Below are 20344 nucleotides of genomic sequence, written 5' to 3' on the forward strand. Positions count from 1 at the left end.
CCCCGCCTCTAAAGCGCTGTGCAAACTGTTTGCATTATATAAATCCTATATAATAATAATAATAATAATGCCTAGGTGTCATCAAAAAACATTTCAGATTTTTAGTGTACATATATCTATAAATGTATCTTATACACACATTTTTCAAAGCAGCCCAGTTATAGACACATGCTGGATGCTGGATGCTGGATAGGGGTCTGATAAATAGTTATTTTTTATTTTGTTTGGTTTTTTTGCCTGGGGTCCCTCTCTAATTCCATATGACACTATTATTAAGGATAGGGGTTTTGTTTGGATTTTGGGAGACCCTGAGCACCCTTTTTGTTTCTTTTTCCCTTTTAAATCCAGCCTGGGTGGCAAGGCAAGTAAGAGGCAGTGAGCCTGAACCTTCCTCCTAAAACATACCAGGCCACATGCCCTGTAGAGGAAAAACAAAACCAAACAAAATATTACCAGACCCTTTTCCTAGATAGTAATCTCACATGGATAGTTGAGCGGGACCCTGTGCAAAAAAAGAGTTAAATCTCTCCAAACAAACTTACCGGACCACATGCCCTAACCATTGGGAGGTTGGGCACATTAGAGCTGCCAGAAAGCACATGCAAGTAATAAATAAAAAAACATCTTTTTGGCAGGGAGCAATGTTGAAAAGCAGCCAGGATCCCCTTCATCTACACCAGACATTTATGAATGGACACAGATTCCATCCATAAACATTATAGACCCAATGCACAAATCAAGGTTACCTCCAAAATTCATACCATACCCTTCGGCCATGTTATGGATGTTAGGGTGGACCCATGCAAGAAAGACTAAAAAAAAAAAAGATGTGGGCTCCCAAAAATCCATACCAGACCCTTAACTGAGTATGCAACCTGGTGACTGGCCAGGGAAGAGGAGGGCATGCAAATTTCAGCCCCTAGGGGGACCCCCCCCAGGCACAGCACCTTGTTCAAATGCTAATGAGGACAAAGGCCTCTTCCTGACAACTGGTCCCCAAGAAAATGTGAGCTTTTGAGGGCAGGGGGCTTATTAGAATCTGGAATAAGGGGACCTCCAGATGTTTGTGTCCCCCTACCTAAATGAGTAAGGGGTAACCCTACTCCCTATAAAATAGAGTAAATAAAGACACTGACATTTTTGACAACACCTTTATTAAAAAAGTCCAATGCTGCACATGCATCATCAATCACATTGTTCAGCAATACAGCTCTTCATCAATAATGATGAATGGCAATCACCAACCCTCCCAAAACTAGAAGCATGCCAACACCACTTCAACAAGTGTAAATGACAGCTCCTCGGGCCAGCAGATGGATTATAAACAAAGGGCTAGGGTTGCTGGTGATATCATTGACCAAATATGGCCATGGCAACATTCAGACTGAATTCAGGTTTAGTTCAAATCCTATGCTCTATACTGACGGAATAAATGGCTTATTAAATATTTGTGCATGAAGATTTTATATTCAACACAAACACAAAACTGTTGCTTCGTGTGCAGAATGTTTCCAACGTTCAAACATTTTCATTTTCAAACATTTTGGTCTGATGAATCATTTGTTCTTACTTATAAAGAAAGAATGGGTCATATTGGAATCACAGTAATTTTTATATATATCTAGATATATATACATATACAGGTGGCCCTCGATTTACATCAGGGCTAGGCTCTAGAAGGAATGGTTGCAAATAGAAAGTGATATAAATTGAAACTTAGTATATAATGTAAGTCAATAGGAAGCAAGCGAGTTAGTTTCCAGGCCTCTCTCAAAAAGACATAATACACATAATACACTATATTTAAAGCTTTGAAATGAATGTTATGAATACTCTAAGGGTACCCCAGTGCCCCTAGCATGGCTCTATGTGCCTCCATATCTCCAAATTATTTCTGTATGTCATATATATATATAAATATATATATATATGCACACTGTATATAATCAGATATTTGAAATATTATTGTTTTAATTACTTTACACTGTGCAAACACATCAGTTTGAGTTGGATAGGATTTTATCTTTAACTCCAATGTGCCTTGCAAGCCCACCCATTCCTCCTTGTGCTTTCGTGTGCTTTGGCACAAGTCAGTAGGATTTGTGTCATAGACACAACTCTGCCAAAGACAACTGCAGAAGCACAGGATGGAAGTGTAAGTGAACCTGAGTTAATCAGTTTGTTGCCCAGAACTCATCGAAAATGTAATGTGTGTATTACAAAGCCATGCTCTCATACATTGTCATACTCATGTCAGCCACAGTGCAGTACAGCTGATGTTTATTCTTGTCCCTTTGCATGCAGTGTACTTCCTAATACTGTATGTAGTGTTAACCACAGGCTGACATGTTTTTTTCTTATTATAACTTACTGGCTCAGGATTATTGACATGACCATTGTCACACACACTTTGGGTCAGGCTGAGTTCAGTTTTAGGATCAGCAACTAAAGGTCCGAGTAGGGAAAGAAATGGAAAAGTAAAGGGACATGTAAGATTAAGGAAAGTTGACACCCTTTCTGTTGCAATTTTGTGATGTTGCCTACCAAATATAGAAGTGCTTTTTTGGTATTAAAACAAAAATGTAAACCATTCTTGTCCATGTGTTGTTTCAGGATACGGTGAGAAATGTATTACTCTTGCTAAGTTTACAGAGTAAGCGTCAGTGTCTCTATCAGCTACACACATTATTGCCTATTGATATTGTGAGAAGTTAAAAAAAAAAGTATTTTTTTGCAAAGTTTAGACACATATATACGTGCACGTATATTTCAGCTTGCAGCCTGAAGAAATAAAAACATGTCTCTGACAGCATATATCTTCTTACTAAATTAGGCAGACAATCTTTAAAAAAAAAAAAAGAAAGAAAAGTATGTGATACAGAGTTTTTGAAGCATGTCATACAATGGTATGAATAGACCATGCAGAATCATGCCTTGCCACGTTACAGAAATAAAAAAAGTAGAGGCTTCCATGACCCTTTGCACAATTACTTTTTAAGATAACATCTTGTCAAACAGAGTTTTTGATGGGTTGAATAACTTTTAGGTTAAACATGGGAAAGGGGACTAGGTATGGGGGTAGGGTTGGGGAATTGGAGAAAGCAGGGTGGGATACCACAATATCATGGAACATCAAAATACCTGATAATTAATAGTTAATATTGCATGTATGCTTAGTTTCCGCTCTCTCAAGGAAACCATCTCTTGGGAGATGTACAAATATATGTAATTGGATTTATATTCTGACTAACCAATCCAGATTTTGTAGATTTCATAAGAGATGTACTGTTTGTCATGTATAATTGCTTCCATAATGCAGAGTTGATTGAACCTCAGCAACCATTCTTTCTTTGAGGGTGTGGACAATTGTCTCCAGTGTTTCGGATAAGGCTCGTTGTGACCTTAGGAAGGCAGAGTGAGGGAATTTTGATATCTACCTATCAGTGTCAGAGTACATTTGAGCAATATGGTGGTTGAAAGAACACGTTTGCCCGCACCTCTCCAGCATCTATCTGGTGTAGGTGTTTTATATCAACATGCTAAGAATTTAAAGTTTGATTCCTCTATTTTTGTACTGAAGGACAAGACACGAGCTAGTGCTATCACCTTGCATGATTGTTTGTCAGGAAGTCAGCAGTTTAGTTAATGTTCTCTGATCTATCCTGGTGGACCAGGAAAAGGTAACGATAACCAGTGTTTGCTTAAGGTTGACACACCCATTAGTGATGCACATTTGTCATAGAACAGTTTTCAAGTGGATTTAGTTTTTATATGAATAGCATAGGTTTAGGGGTGAAATTCTCAGGCCTGATATACTGATTTTGTGAGAGGAAGTTAAGTCATAAAGCTGCTGAAGTGTTATTTTGGGATTTGGGGATTCAAATGTAGATGTCTATGGCTTAATGCAGACTTTAAATAGACCCATCCTGTTTTTGTGGCATTGAAGTGCCAATCCAGTGCCCAATTGAGAATAGTTATAAAACCTTATAGCAAATGGGAATAAAAGATTTGTTTTTGCTGATAAGTGTAAGCTCAAAAGCTGTCTTTTGCAGCACTACTTATTGGTTCAATGACCATGCAACCAATAAAATGTTGCACATACCTGTATGTAGTGAAGGAAGGACTTGGATGACAGGCCAAGGCCCTGCACATTTCAAATCAAATTAACATTGGCAACTGCTATATGTTTTTCCTGACAGACCGCTTTTAAGAATCAAACTAACAATAAACTTCAAAATGATCAGGGTTTTTTTATTTGTTTTCAGCGGTTATGACAGTATATGAAGATTTTTTCCTCTATAAATCTGGGATCTACAAATACAGTGGACTGGACAAAAACCCATCTGATAGGCATCTGCGAGTCACGCATTCCGCTAAAATTATTGGGTAAGGCAATGTTTCACTGGGATTTCAACAAGAAAGGGAAAAGGATTTAAAATACATAACATTCAAAAGAGATATTCAGGTGTAATCGGTAAGGCAGTGCAAAGAACAGTAATAATGTACAAGGTGCAAAGATCTTTGGGGAACTAGTCAGAAATATCAAATCACTGATTTATAGATTTATATACTTTGCCTATCATCATTACTGCTCTTGCACTGGTTTATTCAATAAACCCTTCATTCAAATATTTTCAATGTTTTCATATTTTCAACATAATATACATTGATAGTTGTGATAAAATGATATACTGTAAGTTAAACAATATACTGTATTTCTCATAATAGAATGAGGCTGATTTGTTAAAGAAGTTGAGAATCTTCACCTCATAAATTGTAACTGTGTTTACTTTAAATACCCATTGATTTGCTGGAGAAATACATAAAACAGAAATTTTAGGTGGAATACAATGAACAGGAATTTTTCTTTTAAGAAGATTGGATAATCAAATGCATTGCATTCAAGATTCTCAACTCCTTTAACAAATTAGGGTTATTGTGAAATGTATCTACACATGATTGGATATTCAAAGTGAACTTGAAATTTGCTTTTCACAATAATGGATAATTAACGTGAATGTTCACAATTTTGCAGTAAACTTTCTCAACTTCTTTAGTAAATCAGCCTAACTGTATCTTCTCAAAACATCACATTTACAAATTATCTTTTCTATGAAATAATAAAAAATCAACCACTGGTCAGTTACATTCATTGCAAGGTTTTCAGCAAAAATGCTTGTGTAGCAAATATATATGTTGAATACATTTTTCATAAAAATTGTATTGATATCCTTTAGATAATTTATTGCACATAAATGGTAAAGAGAAAAAGAATGAAAAAGGCCACAGAAAGGAGTTTATTTCATACATACTAAAGACTGTATGTTTTGAGAAATCTAAAAGATGCTTTCAAACCTCACTCTCTGTTGCCAGTTATTAAACATGAAAGGAGTACTGGCAAGGGCAGCAATCTGTTAACCTCCCTGGCGGTATGATTATTCAGGATTTTAGCATCCAAAAGCGGTACATTGTTTTTCATGGAAATTTGATGTTTTATATTGTAGGCCTGTAATTCTTAGTAAATCTTAGGAATAACTCACCTTAATTTGTCCAAACAAGAGTCCAGTAGACATCCCAGGTATGATAAAGTTTGAAACACAAAGTTAAAACATTATAATATAATAAATTATAAATAATTATAAGAAATTATAATATAATATAAATAAAAAATGGTCCAGTAAATGGGAATTCTGGGGGCACTGCCTGATCCGTACCACAGTCAATAAAGTACCAAGTTCACACATCACTGAGCTCGGTCACAGAATTGTCGCTCACAGAATTAGAATCACTTGCAGAATTGAGCGATAGCAATCCGTTGGGAAATTCGTCATCAGACACTGAAAGTCACTTTCAGTGTCTGATGATGAATTTCCCAACTGCAAGTGATTCTAATTTACTATCACTGTTTTCTACCTGGTCTAAAGCCGCTTTTGACCTAAGGGGACGCTTTTTGGATGCCATGGACGTTTACAAGTTTCCAGGCAGAAAGAACAACAAAGTGCAGGCAGGGCACTGGACAAAGCTCTAGGGACAAAATTGAAGTGAAATAGTTTGATACATAAGTGTAATTATAGCAGATTGCATTATATTCTGTGTATTCTGTGTAAATGTCATTTTTCACTTTTGAATTTCCCGCCGGCTCAGCCACCCGCTGTGACGCCCGAAAACAAAAGTAAAACTCAGATGCCGGCAGCGTACATCAGAGGACACCGCGGGGCTCACAGGGGCAAGGTATGTGTCACTTTTCTGTGCAATCCCGAGTCTGGCTCGGGGTTACCGCTCCTGGTACTGAAAGTTAACCCCGAGTCAGACTCGGGAATACTGCCAGGGAGGTTAAGAGACATTGGGGTTGATTTATTAAAGTCAAACGGTCTGCTCAAAGGGAATTTGCACTTTGCAGGAAAGTTTCCCCTTAGTTTAGTGACCAAGGTGAAGCTCTGCTGACTTCTGTCCCTTAATCAAGTGAAAGCAAAAATACAGGTTTTTTTTTTGTTGCTTGCACCACACTCATCAAGCAAAGGAAAACTTCCCCTGCAAAGTGCAAATTCCCTTGTAAAGTGAACAGTCTATTTGACATTAGTAAATCAACCCCACTAAGTCTAATGATTGCATTGTTAAGACCAGTTGCAACCTATGGTACAAACAATATTTTCTCATAACTTCAGGCTCAGGATCTAAACCCAGGTTCTCGACTGTGTCTGACAGTAGCTCTTCCTTGCCTGATCTCTTGTTCAATCTTCAGTTAAACCCAGTTTTCTGCTGAGCCCTAAACTCCTCACTCCTCGCCTGAACTTTCTATTTTAGGCATGCCTCTGATTATTGTGCTTCTGCCAGTATATTGTTTTCTGTTGTTACTGCTAAATTGCATCCTTTTTACTAGGGATGTCCCGATGCCACTTTTTCAGGCCCAAGTACAAGTACAAGTACATCCCCTCAAGTACTTGTCGATACCAATTACCGATACTTTTTATTAAAGGGACAGGTGACTTTAAATGATCCATAGTACAACTACATGTTATGTACTATGGATCATGGTTTAACCTATTCATGTTAGCAGCGGAGAATTGTAACTCTATTGCTGGAGTGTAGTGGAGGTGTATTCTGTATATATGTATTACATATACATTACACACGTCCAGTACACTATAGCAATAGATTTACAGCCAGCCCCGTCCCAGCTTCCCTTACTCACAGTTTCACTCCGATCCCTGTTGCCTCACGCGGTGCCTCTCGTAGTTGGCGCTGGGCAGGATTGCTGCATCGCATCCCGGTGCTCAGCTTGTAGGAGGCGCTCACAATTCTGCCCTGCTAACATGAATAGGTTAAATCATGATCCATAGTACATATACAATGATCGGCGAGGTAAGTAATAAAAAAAAACCGTAGCGCAAGCTTCGGCGCTAGGCTTCGGGGCATTTTGACAAGTACAAGTACTTGTCAAAATGCCCTGTATCGGGCCCGATTCCGATGCTAGCATCGGTATCGGGACATCCCTACTTTTTACCGCTACCCATGTACCAACCCTTGGCTGCTGATTCACTAACTTTGTTTATCGCCTTCCACTTCGAATCTAATACCTTTGCCTATCGACTTTGGCTTGATTACTGACAAGCTTCTGACTACTCCTATACTGTTACTGATTACTAGTGTACAAAACCCAGCCTGTTTATGCAACAAACTTGACTGCTGTCTCAGCTACTGGATTCCAAGCCTGATCCCAGATTGTGACACATTATGTTCTCATATTCTAGGATAATATTTCTACATTTCCTTTTATATACATTGACAGCAGATTTAAACATAAAAAAATAGTTGTACTAAGTTCTGGAACACAGAGCACAAAGGGAATGCCTACTTTTGTGATCCCCCAAATAATCAAAGTAATTTTACTTTTTATCAGTACAGACAGTTCAGACCTCCAAATGCAAAATGGTGGCCTAACGTCTCATTTGGCAATGGATAATAATATATTGCTTATGTTATTTTATCCTTCCATGTTTATTTTTTTCTGTTGGCCAGTAATCACTCTTGAGGCAAGGTGAGTTGGTTGTAGTACTGCACACTAAATGTCACAAACACATTTTCTATTAGAACCTTAGACCTGAGGCACAGGGGGCTTTGTATCGGTAGACCCTTTGCCTCAGGACTAAGGCGATAATAGAAAAATTTATTTCTGATGGCCACATACATAGCTTTTTCTTACAATTAATATGCCATTACTCGAGTGAGCAATGTTGCTAATTTATAAATCTATATATATTTATATATTTTGTAATGCCCCTAACAAATCAGTCTGTGGATATCAGTTCTTTTTTAGCAGTTAATATTCTGCATTAATAAGCATTAATTTTCTGCTTTGATTAGAAATGTATATTTAAACGATGTGCTATATTTTTACCATTCATCTTCTTTTTTGTTGTTGTAAGGGTGAAGAGTCTTTCAGGGTAAAATAAAATAAACATGTTTTTGGGCATCCACTCTAATTTTAACTATTTTTAGGTTTGGTTAATAAGCAATAATAATAAGATGAGAATCTCACAACCTTTTTAATGTTAAGAAATGTGTGTGTATGCCATTCTGTTCTATAACTGTTATATTGACACTGTCCTAGATCTCAAGAACCTAGTTGGTTGGATTTCCCAATAGACTGAAATAGACTGGGTAGATTCATGGTTTACCCTATTATGGGTTTTGATTTGCAGCTTGTGCACCTCATAACTAGAGCGCTGGCTATTAGTTCTGCAATATTGATAAATTATAGGCATTATTATGTCTGAAGACAGACATACATCAAGCTATCAGGTAAAATAAAAACCTACAATACAAAACTACAATAGTTCCAACCTAGTTCCGATCTTACTAACATAGACCAGTCTATAAGATGTAAGTGTACCATTCTTCTCAGTCCCCTAATGACATGGTTTCTCATAGATCTCAGTAGACAATATTTCATATGTAATAATTTGTCATTCTTAATATTAGTAATCATTTAAAATAATTGTCCACCTCTGGACTGGTACAAGAGCATTAGTGAATCTTGCAGCTAAAATTTAAACAATAAAAAAGTACTTACTAATAAGATTGTAATATATGTTAATTAAAAAGTGATATATTTAGATGTAATGAACTAAACTGCAGAGCTCAATTTGCATTAATATTTGTAGATTCTTCCAGATCTGTTTCACTTCTTCTCAAAGTCACTTGTAATGATAGATCACTGGTCTTGGTGGGAACTCACATTTCAGTACTATTAACATTGGTATCTTTTTGCTGGATAAAAGTAGTCACTCGCACACCTAGGTCTAATGCATCAATCCGTTCTTGACGTCAGATACACATGGCCTCACAAGTACAAAGCAAGGTTTCGGAATCTGGTATGGCCCCTTCATCTGGCAAGACGAACCGTGCAAGTGACTAATATGAATTCTGACTGTTTTTACAGCATGTATAAATGCGCAGGTTTGTGACTCAAAAGGATTAAAACCAGACACAGTCAGTTTTTAGCCAGAGTCAAAAGGATTAAACCCAGATACCATCAGGCAACTAGCATTTTTAAATGAGGTTCAACAATGGCAGACCCCATATTTAAGGGAGATTGAACATCTATACAACCCATTTCTAAAGTCACATATAAAAATGATGTTAACCTTGTATTCTTTAGTAATCAAGAACAAACAAAATAGCTACCCAAAGGTTCTTACAAGAAGCTCAATTTGATGCTTAATATAAAATGTTTGTAACATGATGGGAAAAAAATCTTTGGAGTTGTTTGGATTCCTGGGGAAAAAAATGAATTTTTAGATTTATGTATTAAGGGTACATAAAAAGATAGAAACTCTGGGTAGCAACCATTACCAAGCTGTCAGGAAATCTACATGAACATTGAGCAGTTTAATTGTTGGTTGCAATGTAATAATTCATTTTATGTGGGTACTAATGTGTTGAATGCAGTTTTCAGTTGTAGGGTAGTTTTAAAAGGTTCCAATTGCATACAGGTTCCATGCAGACTACCATAAATGTGTCTGAAGCAAAACTGTCTGTTTTCCACTGCTTGATAAATGTTACATTGACTATAAAACCCGAACATACTTTCTGCATTTTCCACTCTGCTCTATATCAGAGTGAAAATTTTTCTTTTATAGCACTTGGATTGTTTCCTATAAATGTATTTTAATCTATAATTTCCTGGAAAGCACAGAACCATAATTGACAATATAGTAATCAATTAGATTAATTAGCATTATTTAGATTGTATTTGCCATTTACTGTATCACAAAATACACTGATTGGAACTAATTTTATTATTATCTCTGAGTATAAGTAATTTGCACATTTGCAGCACATTAAACATATATAATATCAATCCCTCATAGGGAAATCTGATATTTATAGAGCTAAAATCAGACATATGAATGCCTTTTAATAGAATGCATTTAAAAAAGCATGGGGTTTTGCTTAAAATTCCAACCAGACCCTTGTGTGCGCATGCAGACTGGATGGCCAGGAAAGGGAGATACGTGATCATGCAGCCCCCTTCCTGAACCAGACCAGGCCTTTAACATGGGGGATATCTTGCAAGGGGGAATTAAAGCCTTCTACCTTTGCAAGACGTCTTGTCCCAATGTTGACTAGTGCCTTTTCCCCACTCCCAGTCCCATAAAAAGGACACGGGGGTCGTGGGGGGTGTATAAAGGCATTTAGAAGCCCCATTTAAAAGAATGAGGGCCCCCAGATATCTGCTCCTTCCAGGAGAATGAGTACAGGGGTACAGGTGATGTCATTGACCAAATATGGTCAATAGCCAAATTTGGTCAATTACATTACCCATGATGCCTATCTATTTTAATATAGTAGCCAGGGATTCAAGCTGGTGAATTAGCCAATTTGGTCCAAATAATTTGGCAGGTGTGGGAGTGTGAAACAGCCTAGGTTTGCTTGAACCCAGATCCAAGCTAAACCTAAATCTATTCCATAGTCACTAGAACAAAAAGCCTCCCTGGGAGACTTCCCGTCTATTCTTGTTTTACTGACAACTCACAATGTTGGATATTTTCTCACTTTCAATCCCAGTGACAGTAGTATCCAGGACAAATAGCAATGATGTATCTCCTTAGCAGGGAAAACAGACAAAAATAAAAACCTAACAAAAGTTCTAACTCCTTATAGCTGTATAAAAAAAGTTTTGGTTTCAGATACACTTTAAATACATTCTGTCTGATTGATAGTCAAAGCAAAGAACCCCTACAGCATATTTTACTTGTGAAATCGGACTATGCAGTAAAACTAGATGGCTTATCCTCCTGTTTATAACCAAGCACAGTTTATTACAAGCAAAGTAAAGCTAGCCAGAGATGTGCACAAAGCAAACTTTTGGAGGACATAACATACATCATAATGCCTCTTCTATTGGGCAAAAGTAACATTTGCATACTATTTATGTTTATTATTGTATAATCATGCTTGTTATGCTTTTTGTAGGTGGGGGACTCTAGGAAACTCAGAAAAGGATAACTTCTGGGTACGTTTTACATGTCATGACATCTATTGACCAATACTTTACTTAATAAATGGTAATAATGGGATGTATCTTTCAGGGCATACTTTTTAAAAAAAAAATAATGAGTTTCGTCCTTTTATAAGCATCTATTTTCTGATTGGCTACTACTATTTTAATTTGCACTACTACTAATAGTGCAAATTAAAAATGCACAATTAAATATTGTTATTATTGGTTCAGACTGGTTTATGATGTAGTTTTTCTGTGTTTTTTTAAGAAAGTGCTTACAAATATTATATGAGTCATAAAATGAGAGCACAAATTATTTTTTTACAAAAGACACATTTACTTTTAACAAAAATACCCACCATTAAAAAGGGCTTTTATCCTTCTTGGTTTTGTAGCTCTAATGAATATAAGAAATCTATATAAGAAAATAAAGAGTGTGGTTTTGTGAATCCATTTTATTCCAACTGGAAATGCAAGAAATTGAAGAAACAGCCGATAACATAAGAAGGTTTTTTGTATATGTAAAGGGTTTATTGTATCATAATAACAATTAAGTGTGCTGTTTATTTGAAGGGACAAGCTAATACCACTATTGATCGAGAACTGAGCGATCACATACCACCGATCACTCAGTTCCTGATCATCTCCCTGCAGAGAGAGGTGACTGTCTGTCACTGCTCCCCACGGGAATTCCCCTTTTCCCTGTCTGTTCCTCCAATGCTGTCATTCAGTTATCGGGGTGTATCCTGACAATATTGTCGGGATCTGTCCCAGCTCCAGTGCAAACTGCAGGAGGACGTTAGTACATGTCCTCCTGTGACACTTAAGAAAACCATGGTAAAAAAGGTTGGGCCATAGTTCTCTTATAATGTATAGTTAATACAAATTGACAACATTTGCAGAAGGGATTAAAGTTTTTGGAGTGGGTCTCAATATGGTATTAGGGCCACAACTAGATACAACTTCAGGAAAATCACAAGTCTGTATATTAACAATAAAGAAAATAAAGAAAGAAGTTCATAGTTTGTAAGATTTTACTTATTATGCACACATGAAAGTAATAGCGGAATAGATTTTTGTTACATCTCACCATGTATTAAATTGGTCAATGAGAAATAAAATTACACAACAAATTTGTAGCATGGTGAAGAGTTTAAACCTCTTTTCCATGCTGCTCTGTTACAAAAAGGAATATAAATTGAAAATGCTCCTGAAAAATTTGGAAATATTATTAAAAGTATCATAAAAATTATTTAAATGGACAAATATTCTAGGAAATAATTAAAAGCGTGGTCAAATATGTAGCCTGGTAAATACATATTTAATTAGACAAAGAGATGAAATCAGAAACCATTTTTGAAATAATGGAAATAAGTAGCAAGAGGGACTCATTAAAAAAAAGAACAGCCACATTTATTGCTAAATTCTAGAACTGTATTATAAAATCTTATACAGCTTAAAAATACAGTCAGAGATAGGTTAGGATAAAACAATTTATAAAAATGCTGGAAACACATTGAAAATACAGAGTTTAGTGGTGAAGAAACCTGTCTCAGAGGAAGAGATTATGAAATTGATAAAAAAGGTTACTGATGGATAAAATTCCAGGACCAGATGGTTTCACAAATACATTTTTATAAATTCTTTTATGACTCAATATCTAAAAACCGAAATGTAATAATATACCAGGTATATGCTCCTTTCTGCAGCAATCTCTTGAAGTGCAGATTGTTGTATCACCCAAACTAAATAAAGATTTATCAATGCCAAAACTACTGGCAAAACTATCTTTACTATCTATCAAAACTACTGCCCAAACTATCTTTATCAAATGTGGACTTTAAGACAAATACTAAAACATTAACTATGAAGCTCCTACTATGGACGCCACAATTGATAAACAAAAAACAGTAAGGAATGTTTTTAAATAGGGAGCTAAACATAATACAAATAATTGATTTATTAAATATAAATAAGCCACTTACTTTGCAAGGGAATTTTCCTTTAGCTTAGTGAATTAAATAAAGCTCATTTGACCTAGCACATGATTGGGTATTCTTTACCTAAAGCAAATGTACACCACATTCACAAAGCTAAGGGAAAATTCCCTTGCAAAATGAAAATCTCCTAGCAAAGTGAAAATATACAATACCTAGTGATTTAAATTTCAGGAAATCTAAAAAAAGGTTCATAATTTAAATTGTAGAGTTTTATTCACTAGTACAATAGTGAGGCTTCAATTATGGAAAAAGTATAACCATCCATGGTTTAGTAGCATATTGCTGTGTGAAATGGTAATATTACCCAACTTTCTCTATTTTTCTTTAAATGATACTAATACAGCTAACAAAATTTTCTTCCTCCGTTTATTGAATGACTGTACTTAAATATATATGAAATTAATATTGACCTAGATTAAAATATAGTATTCTGAACAGGCAGAAAGAAAGTGGAGTGGGACATCTAAATTTTGAAATTTATTTTAAGGCTCGCATCTATGATATTTAGTGGATAGGTTAACAGCATTAATGGTAAAATGTTGATAGAGATAGAAAGAGAGATGGCACCAATGTTGTTTTTTCAGGTAATGATACCCCCAAAGAACTATAAAAAGATACACTTTTCCTGATATCTTAATGCAGGGGTCCTCAAACTACGGCCCGCGGGCCACATCCGGCCCACCAGGGTCCTTGGCCCAGCCCGTTCGGGTGTTAAGGCCGGAGAGCTGCAGGCCCCTACCTTTACTACCTCCCGGCCGGCCGTTGTAAAACAAGGCCGGCAGCTCTCTAGATAAGCCACGCCCACTTGCGCAAGCGGGAAATCCAGTCAATTTAAAAACAGGCAGCGATGCCTGTTAACATACAAGTGATCCGCCGGCTGTAGAGCCGGCGGATCGCTTGTATGGTCGGTCGGCCCATGTCCCCCCTCCCGTTGTCACGCTGATCCCGGGCTCCGCTGGGCCGGGGACCAGCATAGTGTCTCTGTCACAGGGGATCAGAGGGAGGTCGGTACAAGACACAATGTAAAAAAAAAAGCTCTATCTTTCCCCAAAAAATGGTATAAAAATTATTTCAGTGCAGCGTTGCAAGACGGAATACATGTCAATCAAATTCCCGCAGCGATGAATACTGAAAAATGGCCTGGATGGTAAGAGGGTCTAAACACCTGGTCTTCAAGCAATTAAAATGGGCCCAGCCGTCCTAAACAACATATAGTAATCAATCGGCCGGCTGGCCACCCGCCCACCCGCGGGGTCCAGACAGAAATCACCCTGGGTGTCAGGGAAGACACACAGGCTGTTCCGGAAGCTTGGCAGCTTCTGTGTTCGGCCTGCGCGGCTGCGCCCTTTAATCTCAGGGCGCATGCCGAGGCAAACCAAATGCCTTGGTTCCTTTAGCAGCGTAACGCCAGTGCGGCTGTGCCCCTCCAACTTTCCGTGCATGCAAGCACAGGCTATTGTAGGGCGGCCAATAAGAAGAGAACTGGGGTATGAAGTGATGTCATCTCCCTGCCTCTCCCAAAGCTGCACGCCACTGTAGAGAGGTAAGACAGGGCAGTCTACATGCCCAAATATTGTAAAAAATAACAAATACCTGAGCTGTTGAAAATAATAAGAAATCATGCCAGCACATGTTCCAGGCTAAGAGAAATGAATTGTATTAAAAAATGTTTTGTTTATTAAAGAAGTTGTAAAAAATATTTATATATATACCCTCTAAGTAAGGGCTTATTCACACCAGAGCAGCAACTGCTGGAACGCACAGCAATTGCTCACTAACGTTCCCCCTTTGTTCTGGGACGGGAGGGGGCGTGGTGTTGTGGCACCACAGCCACGCCCCCCTGTTTTTCAAACGATGATCCGACCCCCAGCAATGTCTGAGAGACAGTGAACTTGCCCCATGTTTAAAAAGTTTGAGGACCCCTGTCTTAACGCATTCATATATTTCTTCTTATTTTGGACTAAAACCAATATTATATATTTGGAATTTTTTCCTGGACAAAAGAGGAAAAAGTTCTTCAATTGGAGAAAAGATTAACCATCTTTTACTACAAGCTTTGAACAGAACATACCGTACAAGCATTAATAGAACATATATATTTAAAAAAAATCACAATTGATGGTAGCACAAACTCAAATTAGAAGAACCATGCTTCAATATCTGCTATTGTTTGATTTCTAAAATATAATAAAAAACCAAGGAAATATATATAGAGAATTAACTTCTTTTGAAAATATATGTATTGAAGAGGGGAATGCATGTGAAATGAATAAAATATCAATAAAAGAACAATCTTCAAGCCCACTATTGTACTTTTTTTTTAAAAAGGAAAAAGAATTGCAGATTAGCCTCAGTGATCAGGCAATATATTTCTTCTTATGATGGACTAAAACCAATATTATATATTTGGAATTTTTTCCTGGACAAAAGAAGAAAAAGTTCTTCAGTTGGAGAAAAGATAAACCCTATTTTACTACAAGCTTTGAACAGAACATACTGTACAAGCATTAATAGAACATAAATTTAAAAAAAAAAAATCACAATTGATGGTAGCACAAACTCAAATTAGAGGAACATGGCTTCAATATCTGCTATTGTTTAATTTCTAAAGTGTAATAGAAAACCAAGAGAAGCATGTGAAATGAACAAAATATAAATAATAGAACAATTTTCAAGCCCACTATTGTACTTTAGAAATAAGGAAAAGGAATTAAAGATTAGCCTCAGTGATCAGGCAATTAAAAAATACCAAATTCTTACCCATAGCATAGGAAATTTAAGTCAACAAAAGGACTTGTAAACTACTCATACGATGACATAATTCACCTCATCTTTTACATTGCATTGGGGTCTATTCACAAAGCAGCCGAAGGATCTAGCCATAGCTTCGGCCGATCCTTCAGCTAGCTTCGGCCCCAGGACCCCTTCGGTTCAGTAGAACCGAAGGGCTGCTGTACGGGCTATTCACAATAGCCCGTACAGCTCCCAAACTTAGCCGAGCGGCTCAGTTGAGCCGAAGGCATATGCCGAGGGGAAATCCGAAGCTGGCCAGCCATCGGCCGGCTGAAAGCCTGCTACTGAAAGCTGGGCGGAGCCAGCCATCATCTCACGGCTGGCTCCGGCCACTTGCATTGACAGATCAGCATCCCCTGGTTACCAGGTAACCAGGGGACGCTAATCTGTCATTACAATGAGAACTCGGCAGAGCCGCCATGATATCACGGCGGCTCCGCTGAGTTCTCAGTGTGTAATGACAGTTCAGCATCCTAGTGACCAGGGGACGCTGAGCTAACTGTCATGAGAGCTTAGCGGAGCCGGCGGTGATATCAAAGCCGGCTCTGCTAAGCTCTCATTGTAATGACAGAACAGCATCCCCTGGTTACCATGTAACCAGGGGACGCCGATCTGTCTTTACAATGAAAGCTTAGTGGAGCCGGCTTTGATATCACCGCCGGCCACGCTGAGCTCTCATTGTAATAACAGCTGGTCCCGGCCAATAGAAAACCGTTGGGCGTAGCTAGCTGTCACTACTAGCTCCGCCCAATTCACTCACTGCTGTTCGGCATCCTGTCATTTTCAGCCTTCTCTCCAGCGCTGCTGTGGGTCTCCGATCCAGCGTTGACTCCTCTGTCCTTGCTATCACATAGAGGGGTTTCTCAGCCCCCTCTGTGATAACAATAAAGTTAAGTGAAAAAAAAATAGAAAACAAATTAAAAGTTTCCCCAAAATTTTTTTTTAAAGTTACACATAAAAAAGAATTAAAAAAACAATTTTTTAAAAAGTCCCCACCCCTACATACAAACGCATGTAAACATGCGTCAGGTGCGCATACCTGCGAAAACGACGATTGCGCCCATTACGCCGCAAAGTAACTAACATTCAACATCCTGTCCCAAAAATAATTTTTGATTTTGGGTGATAGTTAGCAGTAAAAACTTGACAGTCGTTCTAGTCTCTTGCCAATCTATTTAAAAATTTGAAAAAGGTTTGGACTTCTGTTGCACTTTAAGTAATAAAGATATTGCTAACAATGCTTCATTTTCTTTCTTACTTTCAAACAGGCAATAAGCAAGTGAAGCAAATTGTATTTTTTAACTTCTGTGCATTTGTTTTGCAAGTTTTGTTGATTAAATATTGAGAGCGTGAAGCCATACATGATGTTATAACTATGTTTAAAGCCATTATAACTTGTTTGCCCTGTTTTAAAAGAGCAGCAAGACACACAATTATTCTTTTGTAATGTGAGAGCTGTCAATGCTGATGAATAATTACATTTTTGTCATCTTAGTAGCATTATCCAACAGTCATTTGTTACATAAGGAAATTGGCAAGTGTAATTTATGCACGTTTGTGCTAATTTACTAAAGGAGCTGAGAATGATCGCTCAAATAATTGCGTGAATAATTACTTTATTATTTTTATTATTATTATTATCCAAGCATGTGAAAAGTATCTGCACTCGATTGGACATTCAAAGTAAACATGAATTTGTTTTTACATGATTGGATAATGGAGAGCAGATATCACTATCCACTCTATGTTATCTACCACTACTTTACGAATATTGTGGCCCATTCCATTCATAATATTGGTCATGATGCCTAGTTAGAAAAGCCCCATTGAGTTTGCTCCACTGAGCAGGGAGAGCTCCATGATAGGAGGAGGGCTGATTATGTGGCTTTGATGTGTCTCTCCTACTGTCTTTTTTTTTTTATTCAAACAAACATTCATTCATTTTCAATGTGTTCTGATAGCTTCAGAGTCCAAAAGTGTAGAGCACATTGGTAAAGTACATTGCTGTACTTTATAAATGTGTGTTTTTTTAACTACAGTGTGTAAAAAGGCTAAACTGATGTTTTGATATTGATGTTGAACTTTCTAGTAGATGCTGTATAGTGAAATCACCAAATGGTTTCTCATGGCTCCAGTAGCTGGAGATGTCTCCTATTGTAAACCAACTTGTACAATTATTCCTACCACTACAGGAACATATTGTACTGAGTAGTTGACCAACCAGTGCTAAATGCCACTAAACGGATAGAGGTCTAACAGTGCCAGTGTCCTGGTTCTAAAGACCAGAGATATATGTCATAATAATTGGACCAAGGCTATGGCACTCAGATCAGAAAAAAAAACATTTGCCTGAGGGCTGTCTCTGTTGTGGAAGGGTCTTTTCATAATGGAAGACATAAAAGGAAGACACTGGTGTGGGTTAACCGGGCAAGGTTTTTTTTTAACTCTTCAATCCCTGACACAGAAAGTTGGTTTGCAATTTACAGTTGTCTTGCTGTCATGTTGTTTGCATAGTTTCTTTACTTATTGACTCATGGACTTAGATCATGCAAACAGGTCAGAAGTTCTGGTTTTAATGACTGTATTCTTGTTTTAGTCCAGTAACAAAGTAAGTAATGAAGCTGAAGGGTCAATATGACATCCAGGCAGTTTTAATCTTGAAAGTGTCACTGGTAATAGTTGCATAGGTACTAATAAATATGACAATTATGTCAGTAGCCTAGTGTGAATTTTAAATGGCCTTAAAGTGCAAAGGAAAATGCTAACTTACAGAAAACTGAATATTTTTTTAAATTATTAATCTGTTTCAGATCGTTGCAAATTCATGGGGAAACTCTTGGGGTGAAAATGGATATTTCAGAATTCATCGTGGAAAAAATGAGTGTGGAATTGAAAGCCTAATCATAGCAGCTTGGTGTCATGTTAATACCAATTTTTATGAATGAGTAATATATTTTAATGAATCAATCAAAAAAAATGATGGTGACCTGTTAACTATATCATTTTATTTTTAATGAAATCCAAATATTATTAGTGCTAGAGAAATGATTCAGCGGGAAGCTAGTCAAATACTCGAAATAGATAGCATTTCACAATTTCTTTTTCTCTTGCAAAGCTCATAATAGCATAATTTACATAAAAATGCACAGGAAAGCAATCAGAATAATCTGGTGGAGGTATGGAAAACCTTTCAGTTTTCTGGAATGTGCAGTAATATGCATATACCAATAAGTAAGTAATGTTGAAGATTAACTGATAATGTATTCACAGCATTGACACACTGATTTTTTTTATTTACATCAGCTGTTGTTTTTGTTTGCAAAAAGAGACTGTATTACCATTCTTATTAATATTAGAGTTGATCACTATGAAATGCCTGTGAAATAAAAATGCAATTATGTGAATGCCAATATGTTTAATCTCTACCAGAATCAATCATTTCCATTAAAGCTGAACTCAAGGCAAACAGCAACATACACAATAAATAAATATATAAGAGAGCTGTTTACCTATCAAAGGATTGGGTTTTTTTTGTCCACCTAGTTCTAAGGTTTACAAAGCCCTGTCTAGCAGGAAGGAAAGCTGATGATTATCTGCTGCAGTTTCATTTTCACTTACAGATTTCCACCCCATCTGCATTCTGTGACTGGACAGCAAAAGGAGAAGCAGTACACTGATGAGCTCATCTTTCTGTCACTCTGTCCTCTCCTCTTATCAGCTTGTATCCTTTAATTGCAGCACAACTGCCTGCAAGAGACTGATATAAAGTCAGCAAAGCCTTACAATGTCACATTTTTTTTCAGAATTGGGATATTAAGGTGACCATAGTCTTTAGTAGGCAGCCAAATATGCAGGCACTATTTGATCATGTTTCTCATAGATTCCAGTATAAACATACAGTACATGCTAGAGGCAGCCAAGTGTTTATGTGCATTTTCAAAAGTTTTATTAGGTTTTGTACAACACAAAATAACATACCAATAGCATCGCAATAACAATGGCAAAAATAACCAGCAGGGATAAGCATAACATAATTCCCCCCCCC

The 20344-nt window shown here is 37.2% G+C and overlaps 1 protein-coding gene across 1 annotated transcript in view; it reads left to right on the forward strand.

Annotated features, from left to right (window-relative positions):
* TINAG (tubulointerstitial nephritis antigen) overlaps positions 1-20344 on the forward strand; it is an 80439-nt gene that overhangs the window by 56342 nt on the left and 3753 nt on the right. Inside the window, exons 10-12 of the mRNA XM_018558857.1 lie at positions 4266-4386; positions 11479-11518; positions 19110-19244. Coding sequence (XP_018414359.1) covers positions 4266-4386; positions 11479-11518; positions 19110-19244 — 296 coding nt within the window. The remainder of the gene's footprint in view (positions 1-4265; positions 4387-11478; positions 11519-19109; positions 19245-20344) is intronic.

This window comes from Nanorana parkeri, unplaced genomic scaffold (assembly GCF_000935625.1).
Source record: "Nanorana parkeri isolate BGI_ZX_2015 unplaced genomic scaffold, ASM93562v1 scaffold364, whole genome shotgun sequence".
In the NCBI taxonomy this organism is placed as follows: domain Eukaryota; kingdom Metazoa; phylum Chordata; class Amphibia; order Anura; family Dicroglossidae; genus Nanorana; species Nanorana parkeri.